At 45.5% G+C, this 24364-nt stretch overlaps 1 gene segment (V, D, J or C); it reads left to right on the forward strand.

The window, feature by feature from the left end:
- Nucleotides 1-21690, forward strand: part of LOC148149204 (Ig kappa chain V region Mem5-like) — a 421612-nt gene extending 399922 nt beyond the window's left edge. The window contains 2 exon segments of the V gene segment in view: nucleotides 12700-12733; nucleotides 20820-21690. Of these exon segments, the coding sequence occupies nucleotides 12700-12733; nucleotides 20820-21148 (363 nt within the window).
- The last annotated feature ends 2674 nt before the right edge of the window (nucleotides 21691-24364 follow it).

Genomic DNA, 24364 nt, shown 5'->3' on the forward strand with positions numbered 1-24364 from the left:
AGTTTTATAAAATGTGTCCTACTTGTCAAGTTGTAGGTCAACCTCAACATAAAACCAGCATCCTTAATTCTTCTCCCAGGTTTTGAGGAACCATTCAGTCATGTACAGGTTTTCAAGTAGTGAGTATAATGGAGCAGGGGATCAGAAAAAGCTTGAGATCAAAAAAGAACTGGACAATTCCCAAAGTAAACTTCCTGTTATGAGATGAACAAATTCAGAGATATTAGAGAATTCAGACACTGTATTTTTGTATCTGGAAAAAGATCAACAGGTAGATTTAGTGAGGTTGCTCAGAAAATACAAAGATGTTTGTATGAGGAGTCATTGAGGACATTGGTTCTGTACTTGATGGAGTTTAGAAGGATAAGAGGGAATGTCATTGAAACTTACAGAATACAGAGAGGCCTGGATCGAGTGGACATGGAGAAGATGTTTCCAATAATAGGAGAGTTGAAGACCCAAGGGCACAGCCCCAGAGTGAAGAGACAATCTTCTGTTCTTGTCAAAAATTGATTTGTTAAAAGAATGTTGACAAGAACTCACTGATAACTAGAACTAAGCGAGTTTCTGTATTTATCACACCTAACGGATTATACCCAATGGCAAGTTTTGCTATTTGGACTTAGCAACTCTCCAGTCACATTTGAATGATTATTGTGAAAGTGAACAAGGTCACACTCCCCACATTACACTCCACCTGCCCAATATTTCTCCAAAGCCCAGCTGTATCTAATATTCAGCAGGATGGACCTTCACTGGGAAAGAGCCATTTGTAACTAGAATAATGACACATCTCTGAGAATCACATTAATAACCTCTTTTATTGAAGCTTTCATAAGTTCTGTGTTGATTGACACAATGCTCTGGTTTGGGCTTTGCTGTCTGTACAAACCATCTGTAATGTCTTTGCTGCAATGGTTCACATTTCCATCATCAAACTCACACTCCAAATATCCGGTCATTATTATCCATGGGATTCATTGAAATTGGCTCAGATCAGAGTCCCAGCAGCTCAAATGGAGAGAGGGGTGGGGCTCAGAGAGAGAGAGAGAGAGAGAGAGATGGAGTTCAAGGAGAGAGAGAGAGAAAGAGAGAGAGCCGGAGAACTGAGAGAGTGGGGGATAGAGCTTGGAGAGAGAAAGAAGGGTGGAATTCAAAGTGAGATCTTTGCAACTGAGGCGGGGGGGGGGGAGGGGGAGGGGGGGGTGGGGGTGGGGTGAGGATGGAGAGGGGAGAGAGAGTAAGAGAGAGAGATGGAGGTCAAGGAGTTGTCTATCAAAGATAAATTATACTCTGTTAAAGACTGCACTGGAGGAATGCTGTATGACTCTCTGACTCTATTGATACTACCTACAATGCTGCCTAACTTTGTGTCATTAGAAAACTAGAGTATCTGACTTTCTATGTCATTATCTAATTCATTAATAAATATTGTAAATAACTGAGGCATAAACACACATTCCTATTGGACACCACTGGTCACATCCTGCCAATTTCAGCACTTACCCCTTATCGCTATTTTCGATGACCTGTCTCTCAACCAATTTCCAAGTGTGTCAGTATTTTAGCCTCAATTCTGTGGATTTCTACCTCAGTTGACGGGTTCTTACATGGGACTTTATCAAATGCCTTCTGGAAGTCCCTGTAAACAACATCCATAGACATTACTGTGTCCAGGACTTTCGTATCCTCTTCAAAAAAGTTCAATGAGATTTTTTCAGCGTGACCAACTTGTTATGAAACCATGCTGACTCTCCCTGATTAACTGACCATTTTCAAGGTCTTCAGTTACCCCCATCCTTGATTATAGATCCCAACAATTTCCACACCACAAATATTGGCTTAGTGACCTGTAATTTCCTGGTTTTTCTCTCACATCCTTGTTAAATGTGAAGTGACATTTGCAATTTTCCAGTTCAGAGGTATGACTGCTGTATCCAGGGAACTCTGCAAGATTATAGCTGAAAATGTGTTGCTGGAAAAGCACAGCAGGTCGGGCAGCATCCAAGGAGCAGGAGAATCGATGTTTCGGGCATGAGCCCTTCTTCAGGAATCATTCTGAAAGATTATAGTCAGGGTGTCTACACTGTGATCTGTTACTATCTTTATCACCCTCAGATGGAAACCCAGGTTCTGTGAATTTGTCACTCTTTAGTTCCATTAATTTCCTCATTACGGGTATTTTACTGACATTAATTTTATTCAGTCCCTGTCCCTGATCCTCTGTTAATTCCTTTGGGACTTCAGGCAATTCCTTTTCCTTTTCTACTGCAAAACTTGAGGTAAAGTATTTATTTAACATGGCTGTCATTTCCCCATTGTCACTGACAAGATCCCTCACTTTCAGTCTTTAATGACCAACATTGCTCCAGACCTCCCAGCTTCCCTTTTATGGAACTGTAACATTTATCCTTATTGATTTTGATTTCCCTTACACGTTCCCTTTCAGAATCCCTTTTGGTAGCTCTTAGAAGCTGCTTTGTGACCCTTTGTATCTTTCCTATTCAGCAGAACCTGTTATTTTATTTGCTTTATTGTAAGCCCTTGTTTTCAGTTTTATTCTTTTCCTTATCTCTTTAATTGTCCATTGTTGTTTGTTCGAAGAAGTGGAGCTTTTCCCTGTCAGGTATAAACTGGTTTTGTTTCTGGTTGAATATTTCTTTAAACATTCCCCACTGCTCTTCAGTTGTTTTACCCATGAGCAGATTTTTTGTCTCATCTCGTTAAAGTCGGCCCTTACCTGAATCTCAAACTCTAGCAGCTGATTCATGCTTTTCACTTTCAAATGTGACATTGAACTCGATCATGTTATGATCACTATTTGATAAATGTTCATGCACAAATAGTTGCTAACTAAATCTGGCTCATTATTCATTACTAATTCCAATATTGCTTGTCCCCTTGTTGTATCCAGGACCTATTGCTGTTGGAAACTATTCTGGACACACAGCAGCACTTCACTACCTTTCTGACAGAGCGCTTGCCTCTCTCCCAATCTAAGTTAAAGTTAAACTTCCCCATTAATAATACACTGGCTTGGCTACACGCTTGTCTAATTTCTGTATATATACAATCCAGCACCTCAGAGCTGCTGCTGGCAGTGTGTGTGTGTGTGTGTGGGGGGGGGGGGAAGGGGCGAGGGGGTGCATACAATATCTATTACAGTTTTAGAGCCTTTTCTGCTCCTCAGTTGCACTGAATGCTTTCCCCTCATTATAACCTCCCTCACTATTGAAGTCTTTGTGTTTCTAATCAATAAAGCTGCTCCACCTCTTCTGTCATTTCCCCATGTCCATTCTGTGAACCTTACAAACGGATATATTTAGTTCCCAATCCTAACGATTCTGCAGATATGTCTCAGTAATTGATCCTATAGCAAAATCTTAAATTTGAATTTGTGCGTGCAGATTATTGAATTTATTCCTTACACTCAGTGCATTCGTATATTTCGAACTCTTATTTGGTCCATTCATTGGAATCTCTTCCTCAGCACTGATGCTGTATTCACCTCTTTCTTATTTGTCTCTTCTGATAGCTTTCCTGATATTGCCCAAATAGGACCTTTTGCCTATTTTTACTGAGGTTGTTGGTCCCAACACGCAAAACAACTGGATCCTCCCCCATTTCCCCCACCCCCGCACTCCATTATACTTTCAAGCCGGTTCGAGATGCCCCTTATCTTGGCACCAGGCAGGCAACACACCATGCAGAACTCTCAATCCTGCTTATAAATGATGCAATCAGTCCTCCTCATTATCAAATCCCGCTCTTTTCTTTGTGCTCCCCCAGCCTGAATGGCCTCCTGACCCACGGTGCAGTGGTTTCCTTCATTCATTCATAGGATATGGACATCTCTGGCCAAGCCAGCATTTCCTGCTCATAGGGCAGTTAACAGACAACTACATGGAATCATAGAATCATAGGTTCCATACAGTGTGAAACAGGCCATTCAACCCCATGATCCACACCAACATTCTGAGGAGCATCCCACTCAGATCTATCCCCTTATCCCTGCATCTCCCATGGTTAATGCACCTAATCTACACATCGCTGAACACTATGCGTAATTTAGCATGGCCAATCCATCTAGCTTGCACATCTTTGAATTGTGGGAGGAAACCAGAGCACCTGACAGAAACTCATGTAGATATCTGGTGAACGTGCAAACTCCACACAGACGGTTGCCCTAGAGTGAATCAAACTCGGGACCCTGGCACTGAGAGGCAGCAGTGCTAACCACTGAGTCACAATGCCACCCATTGCTGTGTGTCTGGAGTCACATGTAAGGCTGGGTAATGATGACACATTTTCTCCTCTAAAGGTTATTAGTGAACTGAATGAGTTTTCTCCACAATCAACAATGGATTAACACTCACCATTAGACTCTTAATTCCAGAACCATTCTTGAATTCAAATTCCACTGTCTGCCATGGTCCCCAGAACATTAGCTGAGTTTCTGGATTAATAGTCCAGCGATAATACCAATGGCCATTGTCTCCCCCGTGTTAGCCTAGCTAATGGTGTCAAAATTGGCCTTCCCCCTATTTTGACACTTAATTTCTGCTCTATCATTATCTCTTTACTTACTATAAGTAAAGGGTGGCACAGTGGCTCAGTGGTTAGCACTGCTGCCTCACAGCACCAGGGTCCCAGGTTCTATTCCGGCCTTGGGCAACTGTCTGTGTGGAGTTTGCACGTTCTCCCTGTATCTGTGTGGGTTTCCTCTGGGTACTCGGGTCTCCTTCCACATTCCAAAGATGTGCAGGTCAGGTGAATAGTCCATGTTAAATTGTCCATGGTTGTTAGGTGCATTAGTCAGACGAGGGTGGGCTACTCTTTGGAGGTTGCTGTGGACTTGTTGGGCTGAAGGGCCTGTTTCCACACTATAGGGAATCTAATCTAATCTTAATGACTTTGAACTTGATAGAATTATGGTCACTATCGCCAAAAAGCTCCAAACCACGCTTGCCCATTCTGCAGTGTATCCGCAATAGTTTCCAAAAGCAATCCTTTTCCTCATTGACACAGGAAGCAAGTACCTCATTCCTGGTGGACAAGGAGCTGAGGCTCCTACAATACTAAATTCAGGCTGCATCAACCTGCTCACTTATAGTTACACCCTCCTGTCCCAGAGCACTGGCCATAATTTGAAGTATTTAACCTACAAGGTGTGACTGTCTCCTCAAACACAGTGTCCAGGTAACTCTCCCCCTCCCTGATGTGTCACAGTGTTTGAAGCTCAGATTCCAGATCATCAACTCTGAGCTGGAGTGCCTTGAGCAACCAACACTTGCTGCAGATGTGGTCACTCTGAGCTACAATGGGCTCCACCAGCTTCCCCATCGTGCAATTACTCTCCATCGCCTGGCCCTGTATGTGGAAATTGTTTGAGGCGGTTTTAATTTGTATTTTTAAATTTCTTGTTGGTCTTTATTTTTTAATCTGTAAAATATTTCCGTCAAGGAGACAGAGAAGGCTCCAGCACAGGAGGAGGCTGTTCAGCCCGTCGTGTCAGTGCTAGCTGTTTACTAACCTCATTCACAATGAACATCTCCATTGAATGTTTGTTGTCAGGAATTGATTGAATCTGTTTTAGTGACAGGATGACTAACAAATGACTAACTAATATGAACTATTCCGAGAGAGTCAGCATGGATTTACAAAGGTTCAGACATCTTTAACTAGCCTGGTTACACTTTGTTAGGAGCTCACTAATGTGGGATATAAGGGAATGTCGATGGCTATTGTCCATAGGGAATTCCACAAAACATTTAGAAAGAGATATGGAATCAGATGGAGTTTGAGAAATGCATTTACCTTGGGTCAGGAGTGGGTCCAGAGCTAGGAGACAGAGAGGAGGGATAATGTGCATGTCTTTCAATGAGCAAGATGTGAATAGTGGTGTCCCCAGGGATCTGTGCTGGGACCTCAGCTTCACACAAAATTTCTCAATGACTTGGATGAAGAAATAGAGAGCCATATATCCAAGATTGTTGATCACACTGAGTGAGGTGGTTTGGAGGGTGAGATAGGGAGGGTGGAAGGACAGGGAGAGGTCTGAGGACAAGGATGAGAACTTGCAAATCAAGATGTTGCTGGACTGGGAGCCAATGTAGGTCAGTGAGCACAGGGGGAGGGAATGGGGGAATGGGACTTGGTGTGAGTTCGGATACTGGCAGCAGAGTTTGGGATGAGCTGATGTTTACCGAAGATGGTGGCTGTGATGTGGGTCAGGACAACATTGGAATGGTCATGTTTGGAGTCCCCATCACATAGCTGAGATTTTCAGTGTCTGATCTTTGTCATGTGGAGGATGTGGGGCTCAGATCAGCCTCAAAGATGAGTCTAAGGTTGTAAAGAGTCTGGTTGAGCAGCAGATAGTTCTCAGGGAGAGGGATGGAGTTTATACTGGGAGCTGAAGAGGATGGCTTTGATCTTTTCAATGTGTTTCCCAGTGAGCCTGGCTCCTCAGTCCTGACTGCCCTTAGCTGCTGTGATTGTCACTGATTGGACACTTATTATTAGAGATTCTGACCACAGCAGAAAGCCCCAGTGTAAAAAATAACTGCAAGGACTGTCAGAGCACAAGGTCAAAACTTCACCAAGAGAGGAAGTGAAACTTCACCAAGAGAGGAGCTCGGAGCAACTGGATGTTTATTACTGAGACAGGAGAAAACTGAACCATCTGCACTCCCTGGAATCTGACAGCACAAGAGGAGGCCATTCAGCCTATTGTGTCTGTGAGTGACCCAAGTAGTCCTACTGCTCCTCTCTCTCCCCATAATCCAACAAACCGTTCCTTTCCAGCTCGATCTTAATTCACTCTTGTCGACCTGGGTATACAGCACAAGGCTGCCCCTAAACTGGGCTCCAAATTGGTATTTCATTCATTCATTGGGAGACAAACTGCCTGGGCTGGGAAATGGAGCTCAGGACCCTGAACATTCCCTCGCCCCACCTGAGGGACACCTCATTCGGTTTTGCATATTCACTCGTGGGAAGTGGGCTTCACCGGCTGGCCCAGCATTTTTTACGCTGTCCCTAGTTACCCTGGAGAAGGCGGTGGGAAGCTGCTTCTTGAATCGCTATAGTCCACAAGCTGTAATTTGACCCATAATGCTCTTCGGGAGGGAATGTCAGCATTTTAACCCAGCAAGGCTGAGGGAACATCAATATATTTCCAAGTCAGGATGCCAAGCTTTTCCGAGGGGAAATTTCAGCTCATAGTGTTCCCATGTGTCTGCAGCTCTTGTTCTTCGAAATAGAAGTGGACGTGGGTTTGGAAGGAAACCAAAAGAAATGTGGATGCTGTAAATCCGAGACAAAGATCGAAATTGCTGGAAAAGCTCGGCAGGTCTGGCAGCATCTGTGAAGAGAGATTGGGTCAAGCACGAAGTGTTAACTCTGATTTCTCTCCCCAGATGCTGCCAGTCCTGCTGAGCTTTTCCTGCGATTTCTATTTTTGTTCATGGGTTTGGAAGGTGCTATCCAAGGACCTTTGGTGAGTTTCTGCAGTGCATCTTATCAATAATACACACTGCTGCCACTGAGCATCGGGAATGGTGAGAGTGGATGGTTTGAGAATATGATGCCAATCAAGCAGGTTCTTGGCTCTGGATGGTATCAAGTTTTTTGAGTGGATAAGAAAGATATAGACAGGAATGGATTAGAGGGATACGGGCCAAATGCAGGCAAATGAGACTTGTTCACTTCAGAAAACCTGGTCAGCATATAAAAGTTTGGCTTAAGGGTTTGATTCTATGCTGTATGACTCTGTGACACTACCAATCTATGAATGTTGTTGGAGCTGCACCCATCCAGGTAAGTGGGGAGTATTCAATCACACTCCTGACTTGGTTGACAGGCTTTGGGGGAATCAGGAGGTGAATTTCTCGATACAGTATTCCTAGTCTCTAACCTGCTCTTGTAACCACTGTGCTTCTGTGGTGAGTCCAGTTGTGTTTCTGGTCAATGGTACCTCAAGAATGTTGATAGTGGGCGTTCAGTGATGGTAATAGTATTGACTGTCAAGGGGCGATGGTTAGATTGTCTCTTATTGGTGATGGTCATTGGCTGGCATTTACATGACACCGATGGGAAATACTGCTTCTGAGATGAAACCTGGATATTGTCCAGATATTGTTGCATTTGAACATGGACTGCTTCAGTACCTGAGGAGGTGAGAATGGTGCTGAACATTGTGCAATCTTTGGCAATCATCCCCATTTATGAGCTTGCCTTTAGTTGCAATATCTGTTCAAAGTCTGTCCTATTTAGCATGGTGATAGGACCACACAACACAATGGAGGGGATTCTCAATGTGAAGGTCAGACTTTATTTCTACAAGGACTCTGTGATGGTCACTCTTACCAATACTGTCAAGGACAGATGTATCTACAGCCACAAGATTGGTGAGGATGGGGTCAAGCATCTTTTTCCATCTATTTGGTTCCTTCACCACCAGCTGCAGAGCCAGTCCCTCAGCTACGTCCATTAGGAACCAACCAGCTCGATCAGAAATGCTGCTGCCGAGCCACTCTCAGTGGTGGACATTGAAATCCCACACCCAGAGTACACTCTCTGCTGTCACCACCCTCAGTGCTTCCTCCAAATGCTGTTCAACATGGAGGAGAGACTGATTCATCAGCCGAGGGAGCAAGATATCTTGTAATCACCAGAAGGTTTCCTCGTCCATGTTTAACTTGCTGTCATGAGTCTTCACGGGGTCCAGAGCCAACTTCGAGACTTCCCAGGGTAACTCCCTCCTGGCTGTAGACCACTGTGTCATCAGCTCTGCTGGGTCTGCCTTTCTGGTGGGACAGGACACATGCAGGGACAGTGATGGCGGTGTCTGGGACATTGTCTGTATGATTCTGTGAGTATGACTGTGTCAGGCTGTTGCTTGACTAGTCTGTGAGACAGCTCTCCTAAATTTGGCACTCACCCCCTGATGTCAGTAAGGAGGATGGAGCAGGGTAGACAGGGCTGTTTCTGTCATTGTCTTTTCCGTGTCTAGATCGATGCCTGTGGTCCGTCCGGTCTCATTTCTTTGTTGAAACATTGTCATAATTGATACAACTGAGAGCCTTGCTGGGCCATTTCAGAGGGCAGTTAAGGGTCAACCACATTGCTGGGGGACAGTTCCATCTGCAGTACATTCTGTCCTCCCCCACTTCCCCATTCTGTATGTGGAAGGCTGGAGGTTGCCAGCAGGATATTCAACTGCAGGAGCTATCACAGCCCCCTGCACAATTTTGTCCCCACATTAAATCCACACAAATCTTGAAATCACATAGCACCTTCAATGTTCAAAACAGTCCAAGATGGTTCACAAAGTTGCAGTAAGAGGAATAGGGGAGGGGGTGGAGGAACATAAGAACTAGGAGCAGGAGCAGGCAATTCAGCCCCTCGAGCCCGCTCCACCATTTAATACAATCATGCAGTGGTCCCATCTCAGCCTCAACTCCACTTTCCTGCCCACTCTCCATCATCCTTTAACCCATTACCCATTAAATATCTGTCCATCTCCTCCTTGGTGTGAGACAGGGAAGGGACCACTCCATTTCAGAAAAAACTGACTGTGAAAGGGGAAGGAGAGGGGAAGGGATTGGAACATGTTGTGAAAGGACAGGATGGGTCAGTGGGTCAGAGCCTATCCTGCCCCTCCAGCTCACACTGATGGCCTGAGGATCTCCTCTCTCTGCTGGGCCTTCATGGAATGAGGTTTGTGTCCAAACCAGTCCCCAGTGAGAAAAGGCCAACAGCACAGAACTGTCCTTCATTTCACAAGAATCACCCGTCTTCCCAAGACAGACAAAACCCTGGTCAATGTGGGAAATGGGGTTTTACTCCAGGAGAAGATGCGGATCAAGGGTTAACATCCATTAGTGAGGCAGAGCAGAGGGAGATTTATGCAGCATTCAACTGTCACCACCTGGGACACTGTCTGAAAGAGAGAGAAGCGAGACAGAGAGAGATAGAACGAGAGTGTCTGTGTGTGTGTGTGAGTGTGTGTGAGAGAGAGATACAGAGAGAGGGAGGAACATCTGAGACAGTGTGATATATGTGAGGGAACCAAGAGAGAGGTAGAGGGAGGTAGAAATGGTGAAGTGGAGGGATAGAGAGAGAGAAACAAGATGTGAGACCGTGTGACTGAGAGGGATGGAGAGAGACAAAGGGACAAGGAGAGAGAAAGAGACAGGATGGGTCTGAGACCAAGCATGAAGAGAATTGACAGGGAGGGTAGTGTTGAGTGTGAGATAGAGAGAGACATAAGAAAGGGTAGATACAGAATGACAGAGAGGGAGGGAGAGAGACTGTAGTTGGGATGCAGAGAGGGAGGGAGAGAGACAGAGGGAGGAATATAGAGAGAAAGATAACAGTTGGAGGCTTTAATTGAAGTGAGAGAGGGAGAGAGTGACAGAGACAGAAAGATGGAGAAACAGAGATTACGAGATGGAGTGAGAAATCATCAGTGAATTGGAGGGAGTGACTATGAGACAGAGTGTGAGAAAGAGATAGAGAAAACATGAGAGATTAACAGTGGGGAGAGAGAGGGAGAGAGAAAGATGTGGCAGATGTGAGACAGAGAGAGAGGGACAAGTCCTGGTCACCACATTCTGGGAAGGATGTGATTGTACTTGAGAGGGTACAGGGGAGATTTCCCAGAATGCTGCCTGAATCTGAGCTTTGAGAAAAGATTGGAAAGGTTGGGGTTGTTTTCCTTGGAGCAGATAAGATTATTCGGAGCAGTGATAGGGTGGGTAGGAAGGCACTTTTTGCATGAGACAAGGACTCAATAACCTGGGACAGAGATTGAAGGTAACACAGGCATGGACACATAGAAACTGCTGCAGGAGTTGGCCATTCGGCCCTTTGAGCCTGCTCTGTCATTCAGTATGATCATGGCTGATCCTCTATCTCAAAGCCATATTCCTGCTTTTCCCTATTCCCTTCACGCTGTTAAAATGCACACAATTATCTCTCTTTTTTTTCAATATATTCAGTTCCTTATCCTCCACAGCCTTCAGTGAAGAGAATTCCACAGGTTGACCACCCTCTGAGTGAAGAAATGTTTCCTCATCTCAGTTCGGAATGGTCTACCCCATATCCCCCTGAGACTGTGTCCCCTGGTTCCAGACTCCCCAACCAGGGGAAACCTCCTCCTTGCCCAGCCCTGTTAGAATTTTATACATCCATCTGAATTCCAGTGAGTCCAGGCACAGTCGAGTTCGAGAGAGAGAGGAGAGTTGAGGAGAACTGTTTTCACCCAGTGGGTGGTGGGAGTCGGGAACTCACTGCCTGAAAGGCTGGTTGACTCACAAACTCTCGTGACATTGGAGCAGTGTTTAGATATTCCCTTGTGTTGCTGTAACCTCCAGGGTAATGGACCAAGAGCTGGAGGGTGGGATTAGTGTCATCAGATCGTTGTTTAACAGCACAGATACAATGGGCCAAATGGCCTCATTCACTGCTGTTCACATCAATGACTCTGAGACAGAGAGAGAGAGAGACGAGGAAGTGCGAGGGACTGACGTGGCTCTCTCTGCCTGATTCCATTTACATACTGAGGAACACCCAGTCAGACTCTCACAGGCTGCAGCTTTATAAAGCAGAGCCCAGTGAAGGGAGAGTTTATCAGGAACCAGGCACAGGGACAGGAGCACACACCATGATTTCACACATCCAGCTGATCTGGCCCCTGGCATTCTGTGTCACAGGTACAAATCTCTCTCCTTCCACCTTGAATCTTTAGCTGCTCTCCACTTCACTCCAATTCCACCGACTTGTGATTGAAGGGAAAATGCTGAAACCAGAGGAAAGCTCAGTGTCTCCAACAATCTCTCATTTGACCGGCTCTTTCTGTGACAGTTCTGACTTCACTGTGTTTCTCTCTGACCCCTCAGGTATCAGTGGGGACATCACCATGACCCAGTCTCCCCCGGTGCTGTCAGTGGGACTGGGCCAGACCACAACCATCACCTGTACGGCCAGTCAAAGCATTAGCAGCAGCCTTGCTTGGTACCAGCAGCGAGAAGGTCAGAAACCCTCTCTCCTGATCTATTATGCAACAAATCGATTCACAGGAGTCTCCAATCGATTCACCGGCAGTGGATCAGGGACCAGTTTCACCCTGAAAATCAGCAACGTTCAGAATGAGGATGTCGCTGACTATTACTGTCAGCAGCATTACAGCTGGCCTTCACAGTGATACAGATCCGTACAAAAACCTCAATACACACAGCATCACCTTCTGTACTGACATATCCCAGAGTAATATAAAATGTATAATACTGGACACACACAGTCCCACCACCTGAACTGACATATCCGACAGTTAGATATAAATGAAACTGAGCAAATTACCCCATGCTGGGATTGTCACTGTCCACGATACACTCCAGTCCCTGTGGTGTCCACCGCTCACTGAAGGCCTCACGTTTCCCTCTTACATTCTATGGCCATATGTGAAGGGCAGCTGCAAGATTTAACTTCGAATTTCACAACTCTCCCAAGCCCAGCTGCACACAACCCAGAGAGACAGAGACAGAGACACAAAGACACATGAATGAGGGAAAGACAGAGAGGGGCAGAAAGAGGGTGAGAGTGAATGAGAGACTGGGAGAGGTTGAGAGTGATGGGGGGAAGCAGAGAGCAGAGGTTTTTGTACAGCCTCTCCACTAGGAGCTCTCACTGTGGCTTACGTTCGGTAAAGGAACCAAACTCAGACTGAGTAAGTAAACTTCAATCCTTCGTTATTAACCCTGTCAATACTGAAACACAATTTCTAAAATACAGTTGCTGAATTGTTGAAGGTGTTAGTGAGAAGCTGCAGTGAATGAAATGGTTGATTGAGGAGCACTGTGTCTAACAGGGTGTCCAGCTGTATTTCTTTAGTTCCATTGCTCCCTTTAAAAAACAAGATATAAGTCAGTAAGATTTACTCACCGTGTGGAGGAGCTCTGTCCAGTTGCATCCTGTGGTCCCATTCCTGCAGCATGGAGTGAAATCAGTGAGTAGCCTCCTGCCAGTCTCAGTGTGACGGACACGGGCAGATTTTGATGTGAGCTCTGGCTCCCTGTCCCAGTCTCTGATCTCACTGACCTCAGCAGCAGCAGCAGCAGCAGCACAGTGAGACACCGAGCTCCCACCTCCCCCAGCTTTAACTCTGCTCAATCACACAATCACAGAATTGTTACAGTGCACAAGGAGGCCATTCTGTCCATCCTGTGTGTACTGGCTCTCTGAATGAGCAATTCACTGAGTGTCATTCTCCTGTCTTCTCCCTGTCACCCTGCACATTGTTCCTTTTCAAATAATAGTCTCATTCCCTTCGGAATGTTTCAATTGAAGCTGCCTCCACCACACTCTCAGGCAGTGCATTCCACACCTTAACCACCCACTGGCTGAACATGTTGTTCCCCATCTCACTTTTGTTACTTTTCCCAATTACTTTCAATCTGCGGTCTCTCAGTCTCAATCCTTTCTCAATTGGGAACATTTTCTTCCTATTTACTATGTCCAGGCCCCTCCTGGTTTTAATTCCTCGAACAAATCTCCTCTCAGCCTTCTCCAAAGAAGACAGTCCCAAATTCTCCAATCAAACTTTATAACTGATGTTTCTCATCCCTGAATGATCTTTGGGAATATTTTTTGCCATTTCTACAAAACGTCACCTCCTTCCTGAATTATTCACATTTTCTATGTCCCTCATGATTTTATAAACCTCTACAAGGTCACTCCTCAGACTCTTACACATCAGAGTAAAAAGTCTCAGCTATTCCGGCCTCTCATAGTCATGGAGTCATACAGCGTGGAAACAGACCTTTCAGTTCAACTTGTCCATGCTCACCAGATATCCTAAACTGACCTCATCCCATTTGCCAGCATTTGGCTTACATCCCTCTAAACCCTTCCTATCCATGTACCCATCCCAATGTGTTTTAAATGTTGTAATTGTATCCGCCTCCAACACTTTCTCTGGCAGCTCGATCCATACACATACTACTCTCTGTGTGACAAGTTACCCCTCAGGTCCCTTTTGAATGTTTTGCCTCTCACCTTAAACCTACGCCATCTTGTTTTGGACTCCCTTTCCCAAGGAAAAGACCTTGGATATGCACCCTGTCCATGCCCCTCATGATTTTATACACATCTATAAGGCCATCCCTCAGCCTTGAATGCTGCAGGAAAAATAGCCCCAGTTTCTTCAGCCTTTCCCTTTAGCTCAAACCTTCCAATTCCTGGCCATGTCCTTGTAAATTATTTCTGCAGCTTTTTAAGTTTAACAACATCCTTCCTATCGCAGAATGATCAGAATTGTTCACAGTATTCCCAAAGTGGCCTCACCAATCTCCTATACAGCTGCACCATGATGTCCCAACTCCTGTACTCAATGCAGTGACCAATCAAGGCAAGTGTACCCAACACCTTCTTCATCAACCTGTCTACCTGTGACCCCACTTTCAAGGAATAATGCACCTGCATCTTCACCCCTAGGTCTCTGTGTTCAGCAACACTCCACAGGGCCCTCCCATTACCTGTATAACTCTTGCCCTGGTTTGCCTTTCCAAAATGCAACATCTCACATTTATCTAAACTGAACTCCATTTGCCACACCTCTGCCCATTGCCCCATCTGATCAAGGTCCCACTGTACCCTGAAATGATTTTCTTCACTATCTACTGTCCCGCCAATTTTGATGTCATCTACAAACTTACTGAAACTCCTATATTCACATCCAAATCATTTTTTTAAATGACAAAAGCAGTGAACCCAACACCAATGCCTGTGGCACACAGCTATTCACAGATCTCCAGTCTGAAAAACACTTTACCACCACTCTCTGTCTCCCATCTTCAATCCAATTTTTTTACCCCAATGGCTCACTCCCTCTGGATCCCATGTGGTCTAACCTTACTGACCAGTCTATCATGTGGAACCTTGTCAAACACTTTACTAAAGTCCATATAGACAATGTTTACTGTTCTGTCTTCATCAATCTTCTTTGTCACCTCCTCAATCAAATTCAAGAGACATGAATTCCTATGCATAGAACCACATTGATTATCCAAAGAATGTAAATTCTATCCTACAGAATCCACTCCAACATGTTACCCAGCACTGACATCAGGCTCACTGGTCTATAGTTCCCTGGCTTTTCCTTACAGTCTTTCTCAAATAATGGCAGAACATTAGCCAACCTATCTGGTTCTCCAGCACCTTACCCATGGTTGTCAGTGATACACATATCTCAGCAAGGGGCCCAGCAATCTCTTCCCTAGTTTCCCACAATGTTCTGGGATACACATGATCAGGTCCTAGGGTTTATCTATCTTTATGTGTTTTAAGATCTTTTGCGTCTCCTCATTTGTGTGTGGTCTCTTTTCAAGTCATCACTATTTTTCCAAATTCCCTAGCTTTCTCCACAGTAAATACTGACCTGAAATATTTGTTTGGGATCTCACCCATCTCTTGTGTCTTACCAAGTCACTCACATTTATCTGAATTAAACTCCATCTGCCATTCCTCAGCCCACTGCCCCAGTTGGTCAAGATTCCATTGTATTCTTAGACAGCCTTCTTCGCTGCCAATAATTAGATTAGATTCTCTACAGTGTGGAAACAGGCCCTTCAGCCCAACAAGTCCACACTGATCCTCTGAAGAGTAACCCACCCAGACCCATTTCCCTCTCTGTAATGTATCTAACACTATGGACAATTAGGCATGGACAATTCACCTGACCTGCACATCTTTGGACCATGGGAGGAAACCACAGCACCCGGAGGAAACCCATACAGACATAGGGAGAATGTGCAAACTCCACTCACCCAAGGCTGGAATCGAACCTGGGACCCTGGTACTGTGAGGCTGCAGTGCTAACCACTGAGCCACCGTGCTGCCCCACCGGAGCCACCACTGAGCCACCGATGCCTCCTGAAAATTCACCTGAACACATTCTCGCAACTCTGGCCCCTCTCTGCCCATTACACTGCTGCTACTCCAAACTATATTCAGAAAGTAAAGACCCCCATTCTCATCATTCTCATCAGAATTCTGAAGTGAATCCTGGTTGGACAGTGGGATGCACTCAGGGGATTTCTGTACTAGCTGCCTGGTCCTGTTGGACTGTCTGCTGCTCCCCCATTCCCTCTCTCCCTGCATACTCTGAAGCTGCAGAGTGACCACATCTAGAAACGTGCTCTCCACGGAGCTCTCAGCCTCATGGACACTCAGCACTGACACCAGCTGCTGCTCAAGCTCCGAAACCTGGATCTCCAACTGCTGTCACTGACCACATTCCTGTACTCATGGTATTCCAGGAGCGGGGAAACATTCTGAAGTTCCCACATGGATGCACACTCTTTCTACTCTTGGATTATCTCTTTGCAGAGTTCTGATGACAAACAGCTCCAGCAGGGCTCACAGTCCAGTGGGTTCAGTGTTCCAGGGTTTTGGGGAAACTCTCCAGAAGACTTTAAGAAACAGGAGCAGAAATCAGCCATTCAGCCCATGGAATCTGCTCTGCCATTTGAGCTTGGCAGATATGCTTCTCACCCCCATGCTCCTGCCTACTCCACAGGAACGTTCAATCCCCTTAACAATCACAAACCTATCTATCTTTGTCTTAAATACACTCAGTGACTTGGCCTCCACTGCCCTCTGTAACAATGAGTTCCACAGATTCATCACACTCTGGCTGAAGAAATTCCTCCTCATCTCATCTCTAAAGGGTCGGCCCTTCATTCTGAGGCTGTGCTTTGGTTATCTAGTCTCTCCGGTTTTTGGAAACATCTTCTCTGCATCCACTCTATCCAGGCCTATCAGCATTCTGTAAATTTCAAGAAGGTCCCTCCTCATCCTTCTAAACTCCATCGAGTACAGACCCAGAGTCCTCAACCACGCCTCATATGACAAGCCCTTCATCCCCAGGATCATTCTTGTAAATCCCTCCAATGCCAGCACATTGTTTCTTAGAATATGGGTCCCAAAACTGCTCACAATATTCCAAATTCAGTCTGACCAGAGCCTTACACAGCCTCAGCAGTACATCTCTGCCCTTGTATTCTAGCCATATTGAAATGAATGCTACCATTTCATTTGCCTTCCCAAGCACAAACTGGACCTGCCTGCTAAGCTTAAGAGAAACCTGAATGAGGTTTGTGCTTTAGATCTCCAAATGCTTTCCTTATTTAGAAAATACCTCCACACCCTGACTCCATTGATTCCTGAAAGATCATCACCAATGTCCCCACAATCTCCTCAGTGATCTCCTTCAGAACACACTGGTGTAGTTCATCCAGTCTGGGTGAGTTATCCACATTCCGACCTTTCAGCTTCCCCAGTACCTCCTCCTTAGTGATGGCCACTACACTCACCTCTGCCCCCTGACAGTCTTGAAGTACTGGGACATTGCTGGTGTTTTCCATTGTGCAGACTGATGTAATGTATGGATTCAATTCCTCGGCTTTTTCTTCATTTTCCTATTATTCTTTTTCCAATGTCTATTTCTGCCTCCCTCTTCATTTTTATATATCTGATGAAACTCTTGCAATCTTCTTTTATATTACTGGTTCGCTTTCCCTCCACATTTCACCTTCTGTACCCTGAATGTTTTTTTTTAGTTATCCTTCACAGATTTTTAAAGACTTCCTAACCCTCTGGCTTCCCACTATTCTCCACCACATTGTATGCCTTTTCCTTTTGCTTTTATGCTGTCCTTGACCTCCCTCATCAGCCATAGTTGCCTTGTCCTCCCCTTAGTCTGTTTCTTCTTTTTCAGGAGGAATTCCTACTCTGTTTCCTGAATTACGCCCAGAAACTCTGCTGTTTGCTGCCCCACCATCTTACCTGCTCGGCTCCCCATTCAATCAACTCTGGTCAACTCCTTCCTCATGTCTTTGTACTTACCTTTACTCAATTGAAATACTGTTCCATCTGATTGCAACTTCTCCCTCTCAAGCTACAGCGAGATTTCTATCATATTATGGTCACTTATCCAGAGGGATACTTTCATCTTCAGCTCACTAATCAAATTGGCCTCATTACACATCACTGAATCCAAAACTGCCTGTTCCAAATGATCAACCACAAGTTGTTTCAAAAACCATCTCATGGACATTCCATGAAATCCTTTTGTTGAGATGTGCTACCCAGTCCACCTATCCATTGAATTCTGCCACAACATTTTGTATTTGGTTTTTCTGTCCCCAGTTCCAAACTTCCAGCTCAGCACTGTCTCCATAACTTGTCCTACCTGCCTATCTTCTTTTCCACCTATCCACTCCATCCTCCCACCCCCTATTGTACTCTATGCTACTTTCCCCCCACCTCCACTCTCCTCTCACTTTTCTCTCCACCCTTCAGGCTGTCTGCCTGTATTCCTGATGAAGGGCTTTTGCCCGAAACATTGATTTTACTGCTCCTCGGATACTACCTGAATTGCTGTGCTTTACCAGCACCACTCTAATCTAGAATCTGGTTTCCAGCATCTGCAGTCATTGTTTTTACCCTTTTCTGTCTCCTGATTGATTTCCTTCCCCACACCCTGGTTACTGCTTGGAGACATAAACATAACTTGCATCAGATTCTTTATTTCTTGGGTTCCTCAACTCTACCCCCACAGATTCTACACCTTCTGACTGTATCATTTCTTACTAACAAGGCAACTCTTGCCCCTCTGCTCATCTGCCTGTCCTTTTGATATGACATGGATCCTTAGATATTTAGTTCCCAGCTCGGATCCCCTTACAGCCATGTCTCTGTGATACCCACAACATCGTACATGCTAGTTTCAATCTGCACAAACAGCTCATTGTGTATATTGTGTGTATTTAAGTACAACTCCCTCAGTCCTGCATTGACTGCCCTCCTTCCCATCATTGTCCCCTTATCTGCTGTGATTTATGTTCGATACCTGATCCTTTCCACACTCTCTGTCCTTTTACATCTTCTAGAATCTTGAATAACCTCTCCTGAGCCCTCCTCCGCTTTAATTAGTTTTTATTCCTTGGAAACTCAATTGACCTTGATTAGTGGCATCATTTTGTCTCCATTACTCAGAATGCTTCTTGCATTTAGATACAAACTCTTTAAGTTTGTTCTACTATTGATTTCCCTGCACTTTTAAGTTTCTTTTGATATTCAAAAATTCCGTCCCTTCCTTTTATTTTCTGGTCACAATCAATCCCATCACTAACCAGCAATCCTCCCTTCTCCTTTACCTTCTATTTTCTCATTTTCCATCCAACTGAACCAAATTACTTTCTCTTTGGGTTGAGTTCAGGACAATATTTATCCTTGAACCAAAATCATGAAGAATGCTCTTTGATCTCATTGCTTCCAGTGGGATCTTGTTGTGTAGAAATTGTCTGCCCCTTTCCTGAAATTGCAACAGTGACTGGTTTTCAAGCAAAGTGTAACTGTCTTTGGGAGAGTCTGAGGCAGTGAGGGCTTGATTGAAACACAATTAGAGTCATAGCAATGTACAGCATGGAAACAGACTCTTCGATCTGACTCATCCATGCCAACCACAGAGACAAAGAGTCATAGTGTCAGAGAGATGTACAGCACAGAAATAGATCCTTCTGTGTAACTTGTCCATGCCAACCAGATTACCTAAATTAATCTAGTCCCATTTGTCAGCATTTGGCCCATATCCTTCTAAACCCTTCCTATTCATATACTCATCCTAATGCCTTTTAAATGTTATCGTACCAGCCTCCACCACTTCCTCTGGCAGCTCATTCCAAAAATGGACCACCCTCTGCAGGAAAAAGTTATGCCCTAGTTCCCGTTTAAATTGTTCTCCTGATACTTTTCACCTGTGCTGTCTAGTTCTGGACTCCTTCACTCTGACCAAAATATATTCTCTATTCACTTGATCAATGCCCCCGATGATGTTAGAAACCCGATATGGTCATCCCTCAGCCTCCAGCGATCCAGGGAAAATAGCCTCAGCCTGTTCAGCCTCTCCCGATCGCTCAAACCCTCCAACTTGGCAACATCCTTGGAAATCTTTTCTGAATCTTTTTAAGATTCCCAACATTTTTCCTACAGCAGGGAGGCCAGAATTCCACACAGTATTCCAAAAGGGGCCAAACTAATGTCCTTTACAGGTGCAACAGCTCCTAACTCCCAATAAAGGAATGCACTGCCCAATAAAGGAAAGCATGCCAAATGGCTTTGACACCCCCCCCCCCCCCCCCCTCCTACCTACCTGCAACTCCACTTTCAAGGAATTAATCTTTTTTGGGATGAACTGGGAGCCTTTCAGTTGTGCTTTTCCTAATCACTCTGTTCAGAAACAAACTTCTTGCTTTCACGCTCAACTAAAAATAAGATAAAGGAGGTGATGATTTAATGGTACTGTTGCTGAGTTGTTCATCCGGAGATCCAGATTAATGTTCTGGGGACCAGGGTTAGAATCCTGCTACAGCAGATGGTGGAATGTGAATTCAATAAAAAAATCTGCAATTAAGTGTCTAATGATGACCATGAAACAATTGTTGATTGTCAGGAAAAAGCCATCTGATTCCTTAATGTCCTTTAGGGAAGGAAACTGCCATCCTTACCATGTGACTCCAGACCCACAGCAATATGGTTGACTCTAAACTGCCCTCTGGGTGATTAGGGATGTGCAATAAATGCTGATCCTGCCAGTGACACTCTCATCCCAAGAAGCAATTTAAACAATGCCTATATATTTATGGGGTTTGTTAGGTATTGGCTACAAATGTTCAAACATTTTGTCACTGAATATTCTGAGAGTCGAAATCCCTTCAAATGGCAGAATTAAAATTGTTTCTCTTGTCTTTCAGGCCGTGAGAACTCTCAGCCCAAGCTCACCCTGCTGCCCCCCTCCCTGGAACAGGTCAATGCCAAGGGCACTGCCACCCTGGTGTGCCTTGCCAATCACTTCTATCCCGATGAGCTGGAGGTGCAGTGGAAGAAGGATGGTGCAGTCATTTCGGACGGGGTTCAGACCAGCAGCTACCTGCGAGCTTCGGACAGCACCTACAGTGTCAGCAGCCTTCTGACCCTCACTGGGTCTGACTGGGAGTCCAACGCTCGCTTCTCCTGTGCCCTTACCCACGTGACTCTCTCCTCTCCCCTTAGCAAGAGCATCAGGAGATCAGAATGTGTGTAGAGTGTTGGAGACAGTCCACAGAGGAGACACAACATTAAATAGAACAGGGCTGAGCTGGCAGGACAAAGGTCATTGCCAGCACTGAATTTCAACTCTCTTCCTTTTCAGAACTGGCTCAGAGACATTTCTGAGGTTCAGGGGTTAAGGCAGTTCATTGGGACAGTGTAGAGAGAGCTTTACGCTGTGTCAAACCTCATGCTGTCCCTATTCTGGGAGTGTTTGATTGGGACAGGGTTGATTTGTGATGCCAAGTAAAATCTCTTGAAGTTGCTGGAGACTGTCAGCTGTACAAAACAATGTGAACCTCAGAAGTCTCTGCTTCAGTAAACCAGATCTCCTTCCTGCTCAGCTGCCAGTTCCAATTTAAGGTTTTGTCACTGTGTAAAGGGACAGGATTCTCATGTTATTGAGAAAATCTCCACAAGTGTTTTCCTCAAGCTCCATTGTGGCTGTGAATTTGTGCAGCTTCCTCTGTCTGGGCTGTTAATTGCAGTCTGTTTTCTGTCAATGTCAATTTGGAAAAAGGGAATAAAGATGAAGAAGATTCAGTCTCTGTCTCTGTCTGCTTTGGAGATTGACCACTCCATTCAGCCGATTGGCTGCATTTCAGCATGACATTGTCACAATTGGCTATTTGCCTGTCAATCAATGACACATCCGTTGGAGAGGATACTGACAGCCAATCATCAATCACTTTCAAATGATCCCTTTGATCTGGAATCATTGGAGGTTACAAGATTCCAAACAGATCTCCATTAATGACCACCTGGACCATCTCTGACACCCCCCTCCCCTTCCTGGACCGCTCCATCTACATTAATGATGACCGGCTTGACACTGACATTTTTTACAAACCCACCGACACCGAGGATTCCACCTCTTCCCAACCTACCTCTTGCAAAAATGCCATCCCATATTCCCAATTCCTCCGCCTCTGCCGTATCTGCTCCCAGGAGGACCAGTTCCACCACAGAATACACCAGATGGCCTTTTCTTTAGAGACCGCCAATTTCCCTTCCATGTGGTCAAAGATGTGCTCCAACGCATCTCGTCCACATCCCACCCCTCTGCCCTAAAACCCCACCCCTCCAACCGTAACAAGGACAGAACCCTCCTGGTGCTCACCTTCCACCCTACCAACCTCCGCATAAATCACATCATCCAACAACATTTCTGCCACCTCCAAACGGACTCCACCACCAGGGATATATTGCCCTCCCGACCCATTCCTGCTTTCTGCAAAGACCGTTCCCTCCGTGACTATCTGGTCAGGTCCACGTCCCCCAATAACCCACCCTCCCTTCCTGGCACCCTCCTATTCTACCACAGGAATTGCAAAACCTGCACCCACACCTCCTCTCTCACCTCTATCTAAGGCCCCAAAGGAGCCTTACACATCCACCAATGTCATGTATTGTATCCGTTGCTCCCGATGCAGTCTCCTCTACACAGGGGAGACTGGACGCCTCCTCGCAGAGCGATTTAGGGGACATCTCCGGGACAACCACACCAATTAACCCCACTGCCCTGTGGCCCAACATTTCAACTCCCCCCCCACTCTGCCAAGGACATGCAGGTCCTGGGCCTCCTCCACTGTTGGTCCCTCATCACCCGATGCCTGGAGGAAGAACGCCTCATCTTCCACCTCGGAACACTTCAATCCCATGGCATCAATGTGGATTTCATCGGTTTCCTCATTTCCCCTCCCCCCACCTCACCCCACCTCCAACCTTCCAGCTCAGCACCATCCTCATGACCTGTCCTACCGACTTATCTTTCTTTCCACCTATCCACTCCACCCTTCTCTCTGACCTATCAACTCCATCCCCACCCCCATTCACCTATTGTACTCTATGCTACTTTATCTCCACCCCCTCTCATTTATCTCTCCACTCTGCAGGCACCCTGCCTCTATTCCTGATGAAGGGCTTTTGCCCAAAACGTTGATTTTCCTGCTCCTCGGATGCTGCCTAACCTGCTGTGCTTTTCCATCACCACTCTGATCTAGACTCTGGTTTCCAGCATCTCCAGTCCTTGTTTTTACCTACAGGCAGAAAGTTGTGAGGACTCCATAATTACAATCATAGGCATTCCCTCTTCACTCTGTGGTCCAGGCTCAGGTGCTGGGATTGCACTCTGCACTCTTTGCTGCATGCTGTGTTGTACCTGAAGTGATCTTCGGTCAATCACTGACACTGCAGGCTGCGTGTCCCTGAGAGTGCAGATGTATTACATAATGCTGCCTGTAGGTGTCACTCTGAGTATGTTATTCACAGAGACACCTACAGGCAGCATGGAGTGTGAGCATGTTACTCAGTGTTGCCTGTAGGTGTCTGTGTGTGTGTTATTCTGCAATGGCTGTAGGCAGTGTAATGATTTGGAGATGCCGGTGTTGGACTGGGGCGTACAAAGTTAAAAATCTTACAACACCAGGTTATAGTCTAACAGGTTTAATTGGAAGCACACTAGCTTTCGGAGCGCCGCTCCTTCATCAAGAGGGTGCCCTCCCAACCACCTGATGATGGAGCGGCGCTCCGAAAGCTAGTGTACTTCCAATTAAACCTGTGGGACGATAACCAGGTGTTGTGTGATTTTTAACTTCGTATCTCAATGAGTGGGAATGTGTTACTCTGTGCTGCCTGTCGGTGTCTCTGAGGTATTTGTCTCTGAGTGATGGGGAGAGAATGGGCTTTGTGATGGGGATTGAAGATTAGGCTTTAATGTTGTCAAATCTCGGAAGAAAAACAATTCAGTCTGAGATGGCAGCTCATTGAGGTGGCCAAAGTTAAAAATCACACAACACCAGGTTATAGTCCAACAGGTTTCTTTGGAAGTACAAGCTTTCGGAGCACTGCTCCTTCATCAGGCAGCTAATGGGGCAGGATCATAGTTCACAGAATTTACAGTGAAATTGAGATGGCAGCTGAGAAAGGTGAATACTGAGAGTGTATTCTCAGTAATGGAGGCATTTCAGAGGCAGTGCACACTGTGCTCCCTAATGTGCTCCCCAATTACAAGGGGACTTTCTGGAGCCGAGGTCATTGCAGTAGTAGCTGTCCGCTCAGCCAATGCTGACTAGCCATAGTCGTATTTCAATGGTCAATTAGCTCTAAACTAGATACAGCAATATTGCCTTACAGGGAGGAGAGCAGTGAGTGAGGTTGAATTCTTGCAGCTCCAAGAGGGATTTCAGTGGATTAATGAAGGGTGCTACCA

This window comes from Chiloscyllium plagiosum, unplaced genomic scaffold, assembly GCF_037043375.1.
Source record: "Chiloscyllium plagiosum isolate Xiang-an unplaced genomic scaffold, Cpla_swu_hap1 HiC_scaffold_9, whole genome shotgun sequence".
NCBI classification, from domain to species: domain Eukaryota; kingdom Metazoa; phylum Chordata; class Chondrichthyes; order Orectolobiformes; family Hemiscylliidae; genus Chiloscyllium; species Chiloscyllium plagiosum.